Here is a 20,665-nt window from a genome sequence, read left to right on the forward strand (position 1 = left end):
TGTAAAAGCAAAACAAATGGCAGATGCCTACACGGAAGACATGGTGCAGCTCCTGCACAAGTTCCCCTTAATTACTCATATCAGAAATCAGAAATGTTTGATTGATATTCCATGGTTTTATATTAAGTGTTTACTAAAGGAAGGGCCCCAGAACCCAGCACATGAGTTTGTGTTAGGGGTGTTTAAAGTAAACAAAGCGGGTACATCAGAAGCGATCCTCACGGATTCAAAATGAATGCAAGAAAGAGTAAATAAGAACTAAGAACATTAACTGCAGAAAACTATCAACAAGTTAGTGTAGTTTTTGTTATTTTTCTTACGGTCCAAGCAATCGAACTGCTGGTTTGTATGAAGCAAACAGACAATCTAGCGTAACAGGCTGTAGTAACTTGTTTCACACCTTTGCAGCAAAACCCAAAACGAAAAGGAGAACAATCCGTGCTTTCTTTCGATGGCTAGTGCTGCTAAAGTGCACAATGAAACTGATGGGAGCGTAAATATTCCCGGGCGAATTGTGGCTGTTATAGAAGAGCGACTCAAAGGGCGATGAATGACTTTATAACTTAAGAATCCCTATTGCTGCTGCTGTTAATTCTGTGGAAATGGCCAATACCCACAGCGGGCGATGACCAGGGTTTGCTGCAGACCCGAAAGAAAGATGGACTACCCTTCGGATCAGCAGGTCCGAGCTGCATTGGATTGAATGCTTGCAATATGACCAATCGAGGCTGACTCCTCCTCTGACAGCTACGCATTCTTCTTTCTCCTTAGCGCCCCATTCTTCCATGCTCACTTGGAAGGCATGACTAGCCTGGCGTTGTTATATGCAGTGCACGCTTTCAAACAGATGGGGGTTCTTAACTGTTAACGAGGCGCGCTTTCCCAACTTGATTGTCTTCCAGGCTATTTATGTAGTGCGGACGGAAAACTGTTGCCGTGAAGTGCGGTAACAAAATTGGGTTAAAATCGGGTGTGGAAGCCATCAAATGCACTTCTGCTTAAAACAACAAAACCATGCGATACCAAAGCTGGTATAATTTCTACTCACGCTGATCCCAATATATTGCAAAGCAGATTCTTTGGCCACAGTTACCAGTGTCAGCCAGCGTGTGCGCGGATATCTCCATTGTCCACGTTATTGTACTGTGACATCATCATCCTCTTTTCGCACTCTACCCCTCTCTATTTCCTTCCCTTCCTCTTGCCCCATGTGAAGTAGCAGGCCAAAGCCACGTTTCCGCCGGCCGACCTCTCCGCATTTTCTCTAATTAAACTTTGATTTCTCTTTTTCTCTTCAGCCGGGCAGTACATTTCCAGGAAAGGTGAAAAACCTGCAAAAGCGAAAAGCTGCAACAATCCGTGTAAAAAGTCCCTTCATGACGTTACGGAAAGAGAAGGAAAAAGAGAAAACGAAGAGATTTGTATTTCCTCTCAGTAGCATAATTCGCGTCTAATACTCAAAACAGCCAAAGCAGATGCGAAGTTAGGCCCCTGTGAATTAACCCAAGAATTAACCTCGTAAGCAAAAGCTTATCAGGCCGCATTTTTGTTCGTCTGCGCTCTTCTTGGTGTTAGTTCATCTGCTCTCGGTTTTAAGCTGTTTTGCATATGGAGGAGATACAGAACGTAAAATCCCTTTCTTAAGAAAGATATACGTATGAACGTCACTGAGACTCGTTTCCAATAGCCGGGGCTACCTCCTCAGAGTAAAGGCTCTAGTAAACTTCGCCAATGACGAACCCTTGCCCAGGCGAGGTAATCTTGTCGAAACGTTGCCTGGGCACCCTGGGGCTGCCCCCTGCCCTTCATTTGTTGACTTTGTATTGAACATAAAATTAAAGTTATTCATGCAGGAGAACGTTCATATAAAAGAAGAGAATGAAATCCCTAGTACAGTTTTGAAGATGATATACAAAGCGCAGTACGGGAGCAAACGCACTGTGGTAACCATAAGTAACACTATTCGCCTTACTGTTTGCAGGTGTTCAAGTGACAAGGCTCCAACATCCGGCTCGTTTGGAGCATCATGCTGAATGTATATGAGAATTTGTCATTTACGCACGCGGTTTGGTCACCCTTTCATCTATATTTTCAAAAACTCCCTAGACGATTCCACAATAAAAATGTTGCGCAAACCTTTTAAACGAATAGCTCTGACTGCAGTATGCGAATGGTTGAGAGGCCGTGAACAGCGCTGTGAACTGTCTAAAGAATTAATCGTACGTACTTTTCTTCTTCTTTATTCTTTTATTTTTATCTTTTATTCTTTTTAATACGTAGTATGTACAATCAATAATGTCTAACGGCAAGTAACACCGATAATGTGTTTTTGGCGTTTAGACCGCATACCAGCATGGCAGCAGTCTTAGTGCGAAAAGTGTCTCGGTGGGGCAGTCTTGGACACAAAGTAATGCGAACAGTTGGTCTAGTTGGTAAGTAGAGTTTGGAAGCAACAGTGAAAATAGACGAAAGACGATGGAAGAAACGGACACCACAGGTTCTTACTCGCAACTTAGGCTTCACTAGAAAAAAGCGGAACATTAAATATTGCCGGAAAACGGTACTCGGTATTCTAGGTATATAAGTTTTTGCGCTTCCGTAGTGAACTTGTAGTGAATTTGCTTGTAGTCTCCGTTTCTTCCATCCTCTTTCGCGTGTTCGCGCTGTCTTTTTCAATATACAGACTAAGGCATGCATACACCAAATAAGTATTGGTTAAACTTTCAGGTTATCGTAGGCTCGAAATTGCACACACTTATTTTCAGCACATGGAACACTGTCATTTTCTTTCATAAGCAGGTCGACCAGTTAATCATCTTCGGCAGCCATTCTGCCTGGGCAAGATTTTCAAGTTCACGCTCCCCATCCTAACACCCTGCTCACATCACACCCTCCTCCCCACTCACCAGCGGCTTCCTCCTGGGAGTGCAGGCCGCATTTAACCCCGCCAGTAAAGTAGGCTTTGCCCAGTCGGGGACAATTGCTATTTTCGAAAACCTGGCTGAGCACCCTCAGGCACATTTCTTCCTTGTTAATTTTTTTTTGTGTGGATCAAATAATGGCTCCTAAGTGTTTATTGTTTGAGGCGATCCCACATTTGCAACTCGTGAATTGGAGTTTATGATTGGCACCCATTACCAGAATGACTCGTCAGCACACCCGCATTCGCTTTGAATATATCGTTCGGCAGCATGACCCCGATTTTCAACCGTAGCATTATAGTGGTGTCGAAAGATACTAATTTTATGCACTCTGCGCTTTGTGCCCTGCTCCCCCCTCGTTTCCCTACCACGAAGGTTTTTTTGGATGAAAAGGATGAAAATGACAACTGAGGGAGTAGCTTTAGTGCTGCGCAGATGGCATCAAACGCAGTTGCCTTCTGCATATGTGGCAGCGGAATGTTTGCAATTGCTAAGCCAGATGAATCAAGCTGAAAAATGCTGAAATATCCGCTTACCTGCGGTTGACGTAGTCTGGCTGATGACAATGATCCGCTTAAGCGAGCGCTTTCAGTTGTGTCCGTCCATATACAGGTTGGAGCTGCGTGTTGGTATTCATTTTCATTGACCTTTTAAACTTAGGCTAGGGCAGTGTGGTGCACTGTGAGCACGTTACGCACCTAGGGGTGAGAAATATATTTTTATTGACAGCCGATATTCGCTTCGCAAAGCAATGTCAGCAACTACTGCGCCCGAATGCTGTCTGTTTTATGCAACGGGGTGCCTACAGCGCAAAAAAAAAAAACAGCATAAGTTTACATCACACTATCAGAAACTACTGCGCCCGAATGCTGCCTGTTTCATGCAACGGGATACCTACAGCTCAAAAAACAGCACAAGTTTGCATCACGCTGTTAATTAAACGCAACCGACGAAGCAGACGGAGCAAGAGCTACCATTTGTCCCATGGCTGGACTCAGTAGCGTCCCTTTTGCCTTTCGCAGTACGTGCGGCTTCCGTTTTTGCGCTTCGCTTGAGAACAAGACAAGAAACCACTTAGGAAAGAAGGTCTGCACGCGTTTCACTGGCCGTTGTGAACCTTACCGTGCGTGGCGTCTTGCAAAAACTTTTAGCGCCATGGTTGAAATCCAGCTAGATCGATTTTCTACGTTTGAGTCTTGTGCAAAAGCGCCAAAAGTACGAAATAATTTGCTTTCATCGTCTTCTTTATCACGCATCGCATAAAGTGAAGGAAAAGCTCAACATGCCTTGCTCTTATTTCTCATGAATAATCTTTGCTTAAAATGGTATTTTACTTACGCCCTCGGCCAGCGGCATATTCAATCTTGCGACAAAAATAATGTCAGTGCCGTTTGTTCTTCTTCTTGGGATTAATTAAGGGGTGCGAATTAAAAACGTAAACGACCCATTTATTCTGTCCATAACGTAAACGACCCAATTAATCTGTCCATAAAGCGAGCACGCAAAATTACTCCGACTCATTATGTGAAGAAGAAGACGAAGAGGAAGATGATGGTGGACGAAGGTGGTCCTCAACGTGCCTTACCACTGAGGACATCGGCAACAAGAAGTGGTGCCTCGGTTTACAAATGGTATGCTCATGCCTTTACTCATGCACGATGGTAGCGCCTGTAGGCTCTTGTGTCCTCGTGACAGTAAATAAGCATGTTGCCGCTTCGACGCAATCACAGAGCGAGGGGTACCAGAAGAGCAAATCGAACAGCTACTGTTTTAACTACAGGGTGAGAGTTCAGGTATCGTCATCCGATCAAAGGTATGCGAGCATTTCTGTCTGAGACGCTGCGGCACTTCTATCTGCCTAAGAGCTAAGGGCCTTCAGAGTGCGGATGTTTTTTAATGGCGGTTTTTTGCATGCAGTGCTGTGTGATGAACTTTGCTCGCACAATACGCTAACGTACTTAGACTTGCACAATTGCAGAGCTATAGCCCCAGACGAGAGCAAAGCCTCGGCGCTCAGACTGCTACGATAATAACGGCCTAGTAGTGGAAGCACGTGATTACACAGGACTAGGTTGACGTAATTACCACAAGCATAGTCATTATGCTCTGAGTGAGGAGGTACGAATATGGAGCTCAGGCCATAACCTCTTGCAGTTATGCCCCAATATGCTTTCGATCGCACGTACCGGACTGGTCATTGTCTACATAACGCCAATAATGGCGACAAATTACTTCATGACCAAAGTGTCTCCTTAGCACAAATAACCGGCGCTAGCATCCGCGACTTCGGAGAGCGTGTTTGGATAAAGAGACGCAAAGTCAAAATGAAATTTCCTGCCAGTCGAGGCTACTTATAATGAACCTCATGGTCGCGCGGTTTGCTTTCGTTTTATCCGAAGTTTGTAGTAAGTGGACTTGCTACATTACACCCGACAAATGCAACCGTGGTGTTTGTTTATTTCAAAAGTCTGTTGGGGACGCCCACTTTTCCGAAGCCGATCATACGAAGCCGCTTTCTAGGTTCTTCAGCGCTGTCATGCGCTCCTGGCCGAAACGCTTGCTACGGACTAGCCGCTTTAGGGACGTGATAATACCAATAGCGACTGAGGCGTTCACGACAACTGCAGCAGGCCGACATGTAGCAGCAAAGCTACCGCAGCGCATGCGCATGCAGGACGTACAGTGTGGTTCACCCTTGTGTAAAGGTCTTGAGCACTGGGCTCCGAATAAGGCAACACTTCGCCTCGGCTGCTAGGCTCTCGAAGCAACGTTTGCGCGGTAGTAGAGCCGCATAGACCTACACACCAGACGGGAACCAGCTTTTTAGCAACAACCTTTGCGCGAAAGTAGAGCCGCATAGACCTACACACCAGATGGGAACCAGCACTTTAACCGAAAACCATCGGCTACTATCCGATTACAGTTTTCATTGATTGGTGTGCACTGCTCGACAGCTCTAGCCAAGTGTGAGGCATACTGCTGCCTGTACGCGGCAGCAGCGCGGAAGGCGAAGATCTGACTGAGGAGGTGATACAAACGTGACCAGGTGGGCCAGCAATGCACACCTCGTGACTGGTACCCAAATCTCTCATACCGCTGTCATTACCGCGTGTGCAGTAGTTTTGCTTTGAACGCTGTGCATATCTCGTGCTTACTACTCTTCTGCTCCCACTTCAGACGCTAGACGCTGCTGCCCAGTCGTACAACACGCGTGCACCGATTGAACTTGTGGCCTGTCGCAACGCGCTTGGCTGACAGTTAACTGAAATTTTATTGTCGCCCTTTTTTCTTTGGGGGGGGGGGGGGGGGGGGAGGGGGGCATTTTGTTTGTGGGATGGGGGAGTGAGAGGGAAGGGGGATGATTGGATAACGGGAGCTGGGATGCTTTTTTCTGTCTTCTCGCTAGCAGGAAGCCCGCATTTCTTACTGCGGGGGGAGGGGGGGGGGGGCGGCTTGCAGCATCTGCTTGATTGTTGTGACCGAACGGTGATGCAGTGGTTGTTCGTTTTATCTCAAGCTCAGTGCCATAGCCCTAACAAGTATTTTGACGTTAGCTCCACCCTCGTTCGAAATAAACGAGCATTCGTTATCGAATGGGGCCGTTATAAGTAAGTGGGCTCGACCGCATTCACACACATGGTGTACCTGCACTGTAGCGCGGTAGCTAAAGCATCCTGCTACTGAGCACTGAACTGTGGGGTTGACGCGGCCGAAATTCAAAAGTTACTTCCGGCTGTGTGATGTCTAAGGACGGTAAAAAAACTTCAAGTGGTCAGAATTAATCCACAGCCCTCCACTACGGTCTTGTTGATTGATGAGCCGAGGTCACCACTGTGTGGCGCTGCGTCTGAGGTAAAGCGAGCAACCGTTGCCGCACCGCTCGGTTACAATGAACAAAGAGCCGCCGCAAATTCCCTCCCCGCAGACAAACATGGGCTTCCCGCCGGCGAGGAAACAGAAGAGCTTCTCCGAACTCCCGTGATTTAGTCACCGCCCACAGCACACCCCATAACCTTGACTTCGGACGTGAGCACGATAATTTCAACATGTGACTAACGAGCCAACAAAATAGGACACACACTTGTGCCGCATTCGGCCTACACTTCAATGATACTAGCGTTACCGAGCGTGGACCCAGAAGCGTTCGTATTGAAATTCTATTCGAAGGAAGACTTGAAGGCATCAGTGCAACTAGTGCACCGTGTTTCTGCCTATTTTGTGTAAGAAGTAAGTAGGAGATGTACTTCTATGCTGGCTGCGACGAAGGCAGTCTCTGGAAAAGCTCCGGGTACTTCAGTTGCACCTTAATATTTGTGCTCGTTGGACCACTGGCTTTTTGAGGTAGATAACAGGACGAAAAGAGGAAGCAACAACATGAGCACTGGGTATTGACTAACAATTTTCTTGTTAATTTTTTACAGGGCGTATACAGTCCGCAAACGGAAAAAAATGCAGGAAAACATGTAAGCTCCAAACGCAAGGGTTCATAGGTTTTCTATGCTTGGAAGGTTCTGCATACGGTTCTGCATACTCAGTTTTGCACACTCCTGGACAACGGACTGGACACGGTGAAATTGTTTGCACCCATTTGTTCTCTTTCGGTTTTTTATCACCACGGCCAATCCTTGCTCAGAAGTTAGCTAGCTCTTGCAAATCACTGGTCCTTGCCGCCCAGTAATGGTGTCATAGGAGAAAAAACAGCAGTAAATTTCGAACTCGGCTGAAATAATTGTTTGTGTGTTCACCACTGTGGCCTTCCCTTCTGATTATGGCACACAGGGAGCTTTAAGAGGCACCTTCAGAGTTGACCTGCAACTCCAAACGCTTGTCGCTCTACCGCAGGCGCGGCATTCTCCTGCTCGCCTGGGTGTCCACTCGGCCGAACGCTGCCCTGGCCGGAGCCCTGGACGACGCCATCCGCACGAACGGCTCGAGCGAGCTGCCCTTCTTCCGGCTGGACGCGTCTCAGGGCGTGCTTACTGGGGACTCCCTGTCCAATTTCACTTGCATCGCGGTCACCGGCGGGGACGTCAGTTTCGCCTGGTCCCTCGACGGGAAACCCATCGATGCGAGACTAATTGGCGAGACGATCCGCGTCCCCATCCCGGCCATGGTGAGCGGGGCACGAGGTCGTGGGGTCCGATCCCGACCCCCGGCAGCCGTAGTTTCTAAGAGGCGAAAGCCAAAAATGCCCGTGTGCTGGGCGATGTCAGGCGTTACAAGAATCCCAGTCGCTCCGGAGCCCTCCACTGCCTCGGCATCATCTCTTCGTACGAGTACATTCACTCTTGTCTACACCCGTTTCCTGGTGGGCTTCCGCTGATAGCGGAAAAATGACTTCGGCTTTCTTTTCTTGATAAAACAAAAAGCAGATGCCTGAGATCTTGTTCGTTGTATCTTCGGGGGCACTTAACATATGCAGTACAAAGGAACTGCAGCAGGAATAGACACGGACCGTATGTAAAATATATGTGGGCATCGCAAATTTGCGTCAGTATTCACATCTTCTGCAATCTATCGAGTACCCGCACGACGTGGAAGGGCCCGACGCAATACCTCTAATATTCGGTGCCTTACACCACGTTCCACGCAGCTCACACTCTACCCCTTGGGAGAGCTCATCGCTCCCGAACGAAACAGGTGGGACCAATATTACTGCCCCCCTTTTCCTCCAACACATGCATAGTATAATAAGGGTGTAATTACTCATTGACATCCACCCAAGCGCAGCCATACGGCTTCGAGTTATGATCAATTCGCTCTCGCCCTACCATAAGCTTGCCGTCCCGGTTAGCTCAATTGGTGGAGCGACTGCACCGGTGAAGCGGTGGTCCCGGGTTCGAACCCTGGACCAGGACGAATTTTTCTTTAAGTGCAAAGTTTCTGTGAAAGCTGTATAGCTTTCCTTTGTAGCCGTGTGGCTGCGCTCGGGTGGAGGTGAATGAGTAATTACTCCCTTATTACAAATCTACTCGACCTTGGGGGATTCCCCTAAACATTTGACCAATGCATAGTATACTGGGAGAAAACTGCTTTAAAACATAAGATCCCCGTACATGACGTGTGAGATGAAATGTTTGCTCTCACTTCCTCCCGACGTGCAGGGCGTAGATTTGCACGTGAGCTTCGCCAGCCTGAGCGCGTTCCTGATGGGCCAGGCCGAGCGTGCCAGCGTCACGTGCCGCGTGCAGCTGCTGCACGGCGTGCCTACCGCGCTGCTGCTGTCCGCCGCCGTGCGGGCCGGGTCCCAGCGGCTGCACAGCGGCTTCGGCGACCGCTGCCGGGGCTCCTCGTCCTCCGCGGCCAGGGGCTGCGTGGGCGAGGCCACCGTGTGCGACCCGCGGCCGGGCCACGGGCTGTGCGTGTGCGACCCGCACCGGGCGGTGTACGAAGACGAGCTGCGCACGTGCGTGCTGCGCAAGCAGCTCGGAGAGCCGTGCCTCCTGGAGGAGCACTGTGACGCTCGCAACCAGCGCTGCCACCACAACCTATGCATATGCCAGGTGCGCGCGCCTTCTGAGCGTTTTAGAGCATCGCCGGAGGACTCGTTTTGAGATTTTCTGCACCTTGTAGGTGTCTGTCTAATATGGTGAGAGTCGTAGGTGCTTGTGACGTGGAGGATTTCTGACTGGTTTGCTGGAATATGTGAGGTGATTTAGAGAGCTGGAAATGGTGACATTTTACTTCACAGCTGGGCTGTAGTGAAACTCAGAGTCATTAAGAAAATGCAAAGGTTACATTCTAGGAGGATTCTGGTGTGGGCTAGTTGGATCATGCTTAATAAACAGATTCACACAGCGCTACGGAACGAGGACAAGAAGGAACACGAAAACACAGGACGGGCGTTTGTTTAGCAAAGCTTACACTCTTGTAAGATTAACAAAATACTGGCGCGGAGTGCACCTTGGCTGCTGCTGGAGTTTTCAAGACCAGGGCCTTAATCACACGAACAAGACGACGTCCAGAAGGCTTGATAATGACCTAGAATAAAACAGTAAAGTAACATTAAGATAAAACTTAACATAAAGTAGCTGTAAACACAACAAAAGCCTGCTTTCATTCTCATTCTTTGCGTGCTTGTTACCTTGACCATCGCCTTTTCCTCTTTGGATTTCAAGTAATCTGTTTGCCAGTTGACACGCCTCAAGGGTCAGCTTTAGCTCCTGCGAGCGACTGCCATAAACTGTAGCATTAATGGGATGCGAGAAACTTGAAGAAATGAATGTAGCCTGTTCGAACTCACTGCCCAGAAAACTCGCCCGTCCATTGTGCCCCCAGTCTTAGTGATGGTTCTTTTCCAGGCTACGAAAAAAAAGTGGCACAATTCTCCTCAAGGCAATGTGCAGGTTGTGCACCTGCGTTTTATCAGCCTGCAGTCTGTGAAATGGAGCATGAGAGAAAGTGACCTCGACATGATTGTGGAGAAAAACGTCCAGCATATTTTGGTTACCAAGACTATGCTTGCTGCGAGAAATTCCATGTCTCGAAGATGAGGAGAAATGCCCGGTTACTTTCAGTCACCAACTGTGATCTCATCCCTAAAAAAAAAAAAGTTCGTGCGCATTCTTTCGCAGATTGAAACGAGAAAGCACTCCGTGACACATGTAGGAGCTGAGAATATAAGCAGCACACTTACTCAAATTTTCTGCTAATCATTGCTTGTAGCCAACCCAAGAAAAGTGTCTAGACATGTTGACATGGTGACCCGCATATCCAGGAGACGTGCACAGCTTGTCACAGCTAGTTCTGCTGTTTGTCAAGAACTACTAAAAGCGAATTCACTAAAGCAGAAAGTTCAAAGCCTGCTGTAAAGGGGCGATATCTTCAAGCATGGAAGCGCCCAGAACTCTTGAAAAGTGTCAATAAGCGAAGGCGCAGAGACAATTATGTGTGGCGCGCGAACGACAAAATATTGCCAATAACGCCTGATGGAATCTACGCAGCCCCCATATCTGAAGCGTACGACCTCGATCGGCTCACTTAAGGTTAGGTCTTCACTGCATGACTAGAGCTGAGCGTGAATTTACTACCCCATGCTTCCTTCCGGGCGAATTACCCATACTTCCTGCCTTCGGGATGAAAAGACTACATCAGCTCGGGTTTTTCCAAGTGCTTAAAATGTCCTCATTTTAATGCTCGGTCAATTAGGAACAAGGAATGAGAATGACCAGTTTTACTTCAATGTTGTAACGAGTCCTTTGATGTCATTATGATCTTTGAAACATATGGTACACCAGTTCCTCGATTATGCAGCTACAAAACATTGCTTTTAAACTATGCGACTGGCTGCGGTGGCCGCGTTTTGTGCATTGTTTGAGAGGGCGTATAAATCTGTGTGACTATCGATGTTCACTGCTCAGAATTTCATTTTTATGACTTTGTCTTTTGATCCGGGCAACAAGGTTTTTGTTGTGTGTTATCCTCCTGATGGCTGTATTACCAATTTATTTAGGTTTTTACTCATTGTTTTCGTGTGTTAGTCACAACACTTTAAGGATGGTGTTTGCTGGTGACATAAATGTTAATTTATTAACTTATTTTCGTACATTATCGGAAAAGTTCAAAGACGCGGACGTGAAAAGACGTACAGGGCGCCCTGTATGTGCCCCCTTTTCACGTCCTCGTCTTGGCGCTGTTCCGACAGTGTTGAACCTACTCGCCCAAGCTTACACTTATTATTGAAAGTGGACGGGCTCTCTAACGTAATTCCCTCACCAACGTGTATTACATTTTCTTTCTCATCATTAATAGACGTGTTCATAAGAAATTTTGAAATTGACAACTCATCATTAATAAACGTGTTCATAAGAAATTTTGAAATTGACAATCTTAAATCTAGCATTATTTTTTTAATATTAGCGACCTGTTACTACCTATAATCCTGTATATTCACAACGCACGAAATGAGCTTCAAGATATCAAAAAGCCCTTTTAGGTTATTAACAGTGCAAATACCCTTAAATTCAGGCACTCTTTAGGAAATGTTGTTTGCATTGTTGCGCTTCACGAAACAAAGCCTGAATCAGGGTCTTTCCTTGCTTACATTTCCCCCGTCGCAGGATTCGTACGGGCGCCGCGGCGAAGTGTGCACGCAGAACGCCTCCCTGAACGGTGTCTGCGACGCCTTTCGGCTCTGCCCCGTGGGCAGCGCCTGCACGGACAATCTGTGCAAGTGCGCCAAGGGCTACTACGACTGGGGCGGCAAGTGCCAGAGGCGCCTGATCACCGACAGCCAGGTATGGGCCGTGTCGTTGAAAGCTTTTGTTGCGCGGGTAGCCTCTTCAGACTCGGCCAGCATTGTTATGCACATCTGTCTTTTACAGTGCTTTTAAAATTCTCATCAGTTCTGTCCTCTTTGCGCCATTTGAGCAAAGAGCACTCAGTGTGCTCTCACGTGCTGATCTTCACTAGAGATGTGTAGCTGAACGGACTGTGTGAGCAGCGTTCGAAGTTGGTTGATTTGTCGAAATCTGCTTCGTGCTCCCGGTTTCTAGCGATTTTTTAAAGTACATATCCGGAAGAATACAGATTTACAGCCTCTGCCGTTCTACCAGAATTGCCGCCTCTGACAAAAAGCCTCTGCCATGCTGGAGACTATTTAAACGACATCTGAAAAGTTGCTGTCGGCGTTCATTTGGAACAACTAGACATGAAAATATATTCTTACTAATGCTAATAAACAGAAGGTTCGCCTAAACCTGCTAAGTACATAGAATGTACGACAGCTATGCTGCGGTTAGGATGAGCTAGTGAAACACTTGCCGAAAGTAAACAAGCAACGTTATGTTTAAAGGGGCATTGAAGCATTTTTTTAATGCAGCTTCACCCCCCCCCCCCCCCCCCCCCCCTCCTTCCCGAGACTTTCCTCCTCTTCTGGATGCTGCTAGCATGCTGGAAGGTGCGAAAGGAAGGCTAGGTGGAAAGCGCGCGATTCTCCGAGTTGTCGGCCAAACATGAGTGATCGCAGCCCCGAGTCCCTTTCTTTCTCAGCAATGCACTACAGGAAAACGCTCTCGTATATGCCTGCACAAGGAACGAGTAGGCGAGGTCTTCATGGACGCCAGAAAGACCACTGATAGAAAACAGAGGCCAGAAATCAAAATCGAAGGAAGGGCCGCAGTACTGCTTGAGGGCTCAGCTCAGATGGACAGCGGCTGATGCGGCGTCCCACGTATGTTATCGTGCGCAGGGCAAGATGGCGGTCGTGGGCATGCTGGTGCTGTGCACTTTCGTCGTGGTGCTGGCCATGGCGGCATTGGCATTCTACTTCTACCGCCATTCGTGTCGGCCATCGCTCATGATCGAGCGCACAGGCAGTTCCTGGGACTTCTTCCCCACCGCCACGACCATCAAGAGAGACTCGCTGTGAAGCGGGACACAGCCCGCCAACGCGTACTCCTCCGCGTGGTGAAGAGAGTTGCTTAAGATGCGGCCCTCATAGGCTGGCTTGGGAAGTTTCATCGGCTGAGAATACGAAATCGCAGTGTGACGCAATGCGACGACAGAGGCAAAAACAAGGACAAAACAATCGGAGAACGCACTTTTCTATGCGATGTACTTTTTTGATATATACGCTTCCAATATAATCTTGGAAGTGGGATGTTTTTATGACTAATTTTTTGAATAATGAGTGTGGAGAAATGGCAGAATTAAATCAATGACCGCAAAATAACCCGTCCACAAACGCACCAGATAAGCTAGAGCAGTAGTAGATGTCTATGGAACGACCTTCTGCAAGATGGTCAGCGTGAATGTGAGGTCCGCAGGCATCTACCTAGAGACGCGCCAGTTGTCCTGTAAAGGCTTTCCAAAGGCCATTTCCAATAAATCTAAATTTTTTCTTATCTTTATTTAATCAAGCTTTTTTAACCTTTATTTTAGTCTGAACAGTAATAAATATTAGAGCGAAGATTTTCTGGACTTTTCCAAACATTAAAATCTAGCACTGTGAAGAGGTACGTCACCTGACAACTGTCGCTTTTCGCAGTAATATTATGCTGTCAAAAAGAAAGATGACCCGTGTGGTGGTGCAAGGCGCAAGAAAAGGAGTAAAAACACTTCCCAGATACGTGGGCTCAGAATTTTTTTAAAGATACGTGCCACTGTCACTCGTACCAGCGCCGGCTTTGTTAACAGACACGGAGCGTAGGCTTCTACTGGAGTGGCGGCGCGAATGCGCCAATAAAACCACCCTGGCCAGGCGAACGTCATCAAGTAGATACGAAGAACCACGTTATTGCTCAAAGCGCAAGGCCGGAGAGACCACCCTCGTCTTTCGTTTTGTTTTCCATCCTCTCTTCTGCACGCCTCTCTCTCTGACTCCTTCAGCCGCCTTTTCAGTTGCATTTCTTCCGCCCCGGCACTCTTCCCTGGTTAGATTTGTCCTTGACAAGCATGGAGCGACGGCCGCCGGCAGCGCACGCCGAAAAGCAAGGAAATAAGCGGTCTTTTCATTGGAACCCTAGGTTAGCGGCAAATGCCCATACCTCAGTCGAATGCGGTGTTTTGATTCTGAAAACTTGCTGCGTATTAGGGAGGAAGGTAATTGATTTTATTCAGTCTGCCTGTTCTCTCACGCGCTGCGCACGCCCTGGGCAAGAGCGATCGTGGTTCGCTGGAGGTCAGAATATTGGGTCTTGATCAGGTGCGTTGTGATTGATTGCAGCCATCGGAGCAGGTCGATGCGACAGGCCAGTGCAGAAAACGTGACGTGATTCTACATGCAAGAATATCGCTTGGAGGGAAGGGATGAAGGAGACAGTGAAAGGCGGAAGAGAGTGTCGTCATAGTGAACTCCTCCGGATTAATTTCGGATTAATTCCTGCATCTCGCCTCCATCGAGAAGCGACGATCGCGTGCCGATGGAGGCGAGATGCATAAAGCGCCCTTAAGCTGTGCGGTGTCAGCGCACGTTAAAACAGACCAAGCTGCCGAAATTAATCCGGAGGAGCTTACTATGGCTCCTCTCCCTCCTCTCCCTCTCTTCTGCCTTTCATTGTTTCCTTCATCTCTTCCCTTAAAGCGAGATTCAGGTGACCACCGAGAGAGAGAGACAGATACTGCGCGTTTTCTTCCATAAGAATTATTTTTTTCAACAACACCTGAGAAAGCGGCTGCATTTTTTATTTGATATCTCAATAACCGCAGCAATTCGAAGAGTGGGGCTTATTCCGTCAATCAACAAATTATCATGCTCAGCCTTATTTCTGACCTTTTTCCCAGTCTTTATCCGAATAAGTATTGACAGTACAATACAATACAATACAATACAATACAATACAATACAATACAATACAATACAATACAATACAATACAATACAATACAATACAATACAATACAATACAATACAATGCAATACAATACAATACAATACCATACAATACAATACAATACAATACAATACAATGTAATACAATGAAATGCCATGCAATACCATTTTAGTCAGCCAGTTACACAGTATTATCTGTGCCCTCAAAAGAGTCGAGCGGTTAAAGCCAGGGCATGTTGACTGGAGCAGAAGTTGCAGAACGTTGTTGAAATTCCCACTAAATAACTGCCAGTTTGTGACAGGCGTCGATACCACTGATTCTTAGAAGACGCAGGTAGTAGTGTACGAGCGGGTACCGGAGCTTACTTTAAGGCTTTCGGAACAGTATTTCCTTGGCGCAGGTGATGTACAGCTGAAACCGTGCTCTCAAGTTTTTTTTTCAGGCCGACAATCGAATAACATGGTTGGTTCAATGCCGTGCTAAAGGCGCCTGCTCACCATGAGCGTCAACGACAGGGACAGAGAAGGACGACGTAAGCAGCCCCCTTGCACATCAACGAGTTTGGAGCGGTAGGTGAAATGGGGAAAGCATGGCGGCTGACACGGCTTTGTGGAGAGAAGGGATATCGCCTAACAACTGATCCCACCCCTTGCGGCGCACCACAGAGCACACACAAAAAAAAGACAGCGTCGTCCGATGTGCTAGGCGGCGTACGTCTACTCCGTTGGCCACGATGGAGCTGTCTACGTCGCCACGCTTGTAATGCGGAGGCCCCTATCTCTCTCCTTTCGTATTTTTCTCGTCGAGTGGACTAAGTGCGTCGCTTGCTGCCATTTTTTCCGTCCGCGGTGAGCCTGACGTTATCGAGGGCGGCCGCGGAACGGCGTGGATCTGTTGTGCTGCGCTTGATTCCCCTCTGCTGCAGACGGAGTAGCGACGCGCACCAGGGCGGTCGTCGATTAGCGAGTTGCGTCAGTTTAACAGGCAAGAACACCGCAATGTGAGTTCGCCAGTGGACTCGTCTACCGGGATACGCCCATTTCTGCTGCTGGAAGTGCTGTCGGATCCAGCATGGCGCTCGCCTTCGGTTTGCTGGAATGGATTGTACTAGCTGTGACGGCTTTTGTTCTTCTCTATATGTGAGTAGTATAGCCGTTTACTGTGCCGGACACATTTGTTTTATTTCACGAACAATCGCGCTGCGAAGTTATGTTTGCAGATATTCAGAAGGTTGGCAGATACGGCGGTCGAATTTCGATGGAGGCGAAATTCCAGAGGCCCGTGTACTGTGCGATATCAGTGTACGTTAAAGAACCCCAGGTGGTAGAAATTTCGGAGCCCTTCACTACGGCGCCCCTCATAGCCCGAGTTGCATTGGGACGTTAAACCCCCATAAACCAACCAGCCAACCATGTTTGAGAGCTAACCGCCGCTATCCGAAGTTCTTTCAGGTTAGAACACGATAACAATTCTCGGCAGTACTGGCGCTGTCATTATTATGTAATGAACGAAGTTTATCATCTTGCATGCGAAGAGTCTAATGGGGCAGTCTTGCCGTGAAATACAGTGGCCACAGGTACGGTTTTTCACTTGGAGTATCAATATCTGTGTCACATATGACGTCAAGAAAACGATTAAAATTTCCTTGGCCTTGCTAACGCTGGGTAGACTGCTTGGAAAGTATCTCCAACAATAATCAAGGTGTACTTTTTCCTCCTAATTTCAGCTTGAACAATCTGGGTACCCGAACATGAGAAATGTCATGACGTCCCAAATTACGCCTTAACCTTTAATGAACTTTAAAGATGGAAGAACAATATAGAACTGGTTTTTGGTATTTCTTGTACCTTTAAAGAACTGGGAAATCAACCTTGTTCGAAGGCTTCTAGTTTGTGCAAGTTCAAGATTTTCAAGCAGCCGGGCTTCTCTTATGAATGAATATACGGGTATACGCTTTCTCTCTCGATTTCTTTTTCCTACATGCACGTATTTTTTTACACCAATAGGAATTTTTATTTGCCTTTGTATCCCTTAACAAAGACTATTTCTTCTGGTCAGAAAAAAATTTGTGCTTTTTTTTCGGCTACACCAGCTCAACAATAGAACTCATGACATTAGGAAGTGCCTGGCGACATTTGAGATAACCGTAATGGCTGCGCACTCTTGTCTATATAAAGTAGGCACAGGTGCCTCAAGTCGGCATTCTTTTATTAGCTCGTAGTTATATATACGCTGGTGATTTTAGCTTCCCACGTGTAGCGTATGGAGCATTCATTGTTTTTTTTTGCTCACTTAGGAATGAAGCCGGTTGTTACTGTAAACTCAAGAACCACTAGGCATACGTTTGTTTACATGCGTACCTGAATTACTGTTGAGCGTTGATGTAGCGAATTTTCTACACTCCGTCATGCAGAAGGCACGTGGCTCCTTTGGAGCATTCTACTTCTGGACAAGAAAACTGCGACACTTAACGGGAAAATTCGTAGGGTCTGTCAAAAAAGGCAGATTGACTATTTTGTCAATTATATTACCCCTCCCATTCTAAGATCAAAGCCTGGAGTGTAGCGAGATTTTTTAAACGCACGTAATTACTCCTTATTCAGCGCGACCCCTCGCTTAGACTGCCGCTCAAGGATAAACATTCCTGCTTATGCTTATCACTGATCATTGCAGGTATGCTTCGCGGAATCGAAACTACTGGAAGAACCAGAATGTTCAATCGGAGCCGTTCAGTATCTGGTGTGGAGCCACTTTAAAGCTTTTCTTCTCGGTAAGCTACTAACACACTGAGATGTGCGTCTGCCTGCAGCAGATTATGCGCCCTATCATTGCTCCCGCTGACACAGTGGAAGACACACAAATCGTGCTCTTTTTTTCTCATCGCATCATAGCTTTAAAGCTGATTTGATAAAGGCATCGTTCTTAAAGGTGCACTCAAGAGGAATCTGAACTTGTCTTTTTGCCGCGGGAACTCGATCTACACGTTCCGAGCTTTCTTAGAAACTTCGATTTATTGCCCTGTGTGGCCGATTTCCGTAATTAAATCGAATTAACGTCCGGCTCCCGCCTTTTTTTTTTTTAATTCTCCCGCGTACGGTGGGCGGAGTCGACCAACGCGTGGAGCGCCTTTCACCCAGTCCCGTGGCGGCTTGCCGCTGTGCCATCGGCGGAGTAACACGTAGTAGTCCGTAGTAGCAAATAGTCCGCGCGTATTTTTATTTCTGCGGGCTTATTTTGCGGCTATATCATCTGCTAATGAAACTATTTATTCATGGAAACCTAAAAAACAAAATAAAGCGAAAGCAAAGCCTCCACGGAGCTGGCTGAAAGGCGCTTCACGGTTTGGCCGACTCCGCCCACCGTACGCGGGAGAATTCAAATAAAAAGGCGGGAGCCGGACGTTAATTCGTTTTAATTAGGGAAATCGGCCACAGAGGGCAATAAGTCGCCGTTTCTAAGAATGCTAGGAACGTGTAGATCGAGTTCCCGCGGCAAAAAGACAAGTTCAGAATCCTCTTCAGTGCACCTTTAAATAATATTTTCGAAGTTATGAAAACAGCTATTTTATTCAGAAATAACTTAAGGTATAAATGAGCATATGGCACAATTACAGCTGTTATTAAAATGGCTGAAAAACACAGAGGCATAAAAATGCCATGCTTGGCAGTTGATGTGAACCTGACATCTATTTCTGCCATCGTTGCAGTCATGAACATTGGCACAGGAACACGCATGCTGTGCTTGCAGTATAGGGAAGTTATGGCACCCTTTCTTGTTAATAGTCAAGTTCATGCTGTTGTGTTTACAAACACATAAATGAACTGGCACTAATTTTTGTCATAATGTTTTCGAGAGTAATATATTCAGAATTCTTGTTTTTTACACCTGCCTAATTTCTAAATGCTACGAGAGATGCTGAATGGAGATGAAAAAATTAACTGGAGTGTTTACAAATTTTCTCAGTTCTTTTCTTTCGTCAGAATGTAATACAAACGTGTGAGGAAAGTAATGCAGCCATTTATTTCGGTGTTTCTATAGGCGCCACCTTAGCTTTTCAGCGCTGCTTAGCTGAGTCCGCTCCGAGCTCGGGGAACATCACAATCGCTTTTTTCGTGAAGCTCTTGGTAGTGCATGTGTCACGACGCACGATGGAGTCAACACTCGAACAAGGATACGCGACCAGGCTCTATGCTAAACTAAACAAAAGTTCTACCGAAACCTACCAAATGGTTGAGCAAGACTGCAGGGACTCTGCTTTGTTCTCGAGTTTCAAGCTGGATGAGGGGTGTAAGGAGGGCCGGCGAGAAGTGGACGCTGGTTTCTGCTGTGGACAGTCATCAACCAGCAAAAGTGATGGACATCTGTCTCCTCTTCGTGATCTTTTTTGAGTGCGCGTATGGTAGCAGAGTCTTTTAATATTCTGAAAACCATGTAACCGAGATTCTCAATATTACGAAAACCACCGCGCACGATATCGTTGGCTACAATTTGAACGTGCGGAAATTGTGCGCCAAGCCTATTACCAACCGTTGATTGACGACCGCACGAACAGACAGAGACGAACGCTAGTGAAATTTTGGATCGCGAATTGAGTCCCATTTCTTGGACAATGTCATTCCCGCGACGAAACGTGGGTATTTCATTATAACCCTGAGGCGAAGCGCTGAAATTCTTAATGGCCCACCTCGGAGTCCCTTCGGCTCAGGAAATGCAGCAACGAGCAGGATGAAAACGAAAACCACGATAAAAGTCTTTTTAGACGCCATGGGAGTGGTTCACAATGAATTCGTACCCAAGGGCAGAGAGTCAACACTGCCTACTACGTGGATGTGCTTTGAGAGATTAAGAAACAGGGTCGCGCGATCGCGAAAAAAGATCGCCGATTCCAGCCACGGCTCTCTGCGCGTCCGGGAGTTCCTGGCCCAAGCAGCACTTGGAAACGCTGTCCCAGTCCCCCGATAGCCTTACCGTAGTTCCGGCAGACGTTTTGCTGTTGCCGAGAATCAAGACCTGCCTGGAAGGAGTGCATTTTGGGATTATCGGACTGGTCCGAACCGCCGTGACAAAAGCTCTAAACGAGGTTCCGACTGGTGCCTTCCAGGATGCGTACAGTGGGTGGCAGAGTCGCTGGAAAAAATGTGTGGATGCCATAGTTGACTGTATAGAAGAATTTGAAACGTTCGTAACGATATCTTGAATAAAAATTATTTGACGGATATAATTGCATTACTCTCCGGACGCACCCTGTATAAGCTGTCTGCCGAAATCTGAATTAACGGGTAAATAAGGAAGTTCATACAATTTTTACTGGTATATTGTTTAGATATTCGTGACATGCAGGAATTTGTTGTCTTGCAAACCTGCGGAATGGGCTTGTATTATTGTTACAAGAAGCTACCTGAAAGTTTGAACCCTGAAACCTGAAAGTTTTTATCCCAGGCAAAATGCAACAAAATTATATGCATATAGATAA

General features: G+C 47.0%; 2 protein-coding genes across 3 annotated transcripts in view; both read left to right on the forward strand.

Annotated features, from left to right (window-relative positions):
- Window positions 1-7,159: 7,159 nt before the first annotated feature.
- LOC149339921 (uncharacterized) lies at window positions 7,160-14,230 on the forward strand. The gene is made up of 5 exons (XM_089551020.1): window positions 7,160-7,190; window positions 7,724-8,034; window positions 9,026-9,424; window positions 11,981-12,157; window positions 13,111-14,230. The coding sequence occupies exons 1-5, from the start codon at window positions 7,160-7,162 to the stop codon at window positions 13,288-13,290; spliced, it is 1,098 nt and encodes a 365-aa protein (XP_089407146.1). The 3' UTR covers window positions 13,291-14,230.
- Window positions 14,231-15,983: 1,753 nt separating this feature from the next.
- LOC149339922 (cytochrome P450 3A24-like) overlaps window positions 15,984-20,665 on the forward strand; it is a 36,521-nt gene continuing 31,839 nt past the window's right edge. The window contains exons 1-2 of one of the 2 annotated variants that reach the window (XM_089548634.1): window positions 15,984-16,331; window positions 17,866-17,962. In XM_089548634.1, the coding sequence (XP_089404760.1) occupies window positions 16,264-16,331; window positions 17,866-17,962 (165 nt within the window). In that variant the 5' untranslated portion in view covers window positions 15,984-16,263. The remainder of the gene's footprint in view (window positions 16,332-17,865; window positions 17,963-20,665) is intronic. The other variant, XM_089548633.1, reaches the window with a different exon arrangement.

The sequence above is a fragment of the Amblyomma mixtum genome, chromosome 6 (genome assembly GCF_055824585.1).
Source record: "Amblyomma mixtum isolate Tamu chromosome 6, ASM5582458v1, whole genome shotgun sequence".
In the NCBI taxonomy this organism is placed as follows: Eukaryota; Metazoa; Arthropoda; class Arachnida; order Ixodida; family Ixodidae; genus Amblyomma; species Amblyomma mixtum.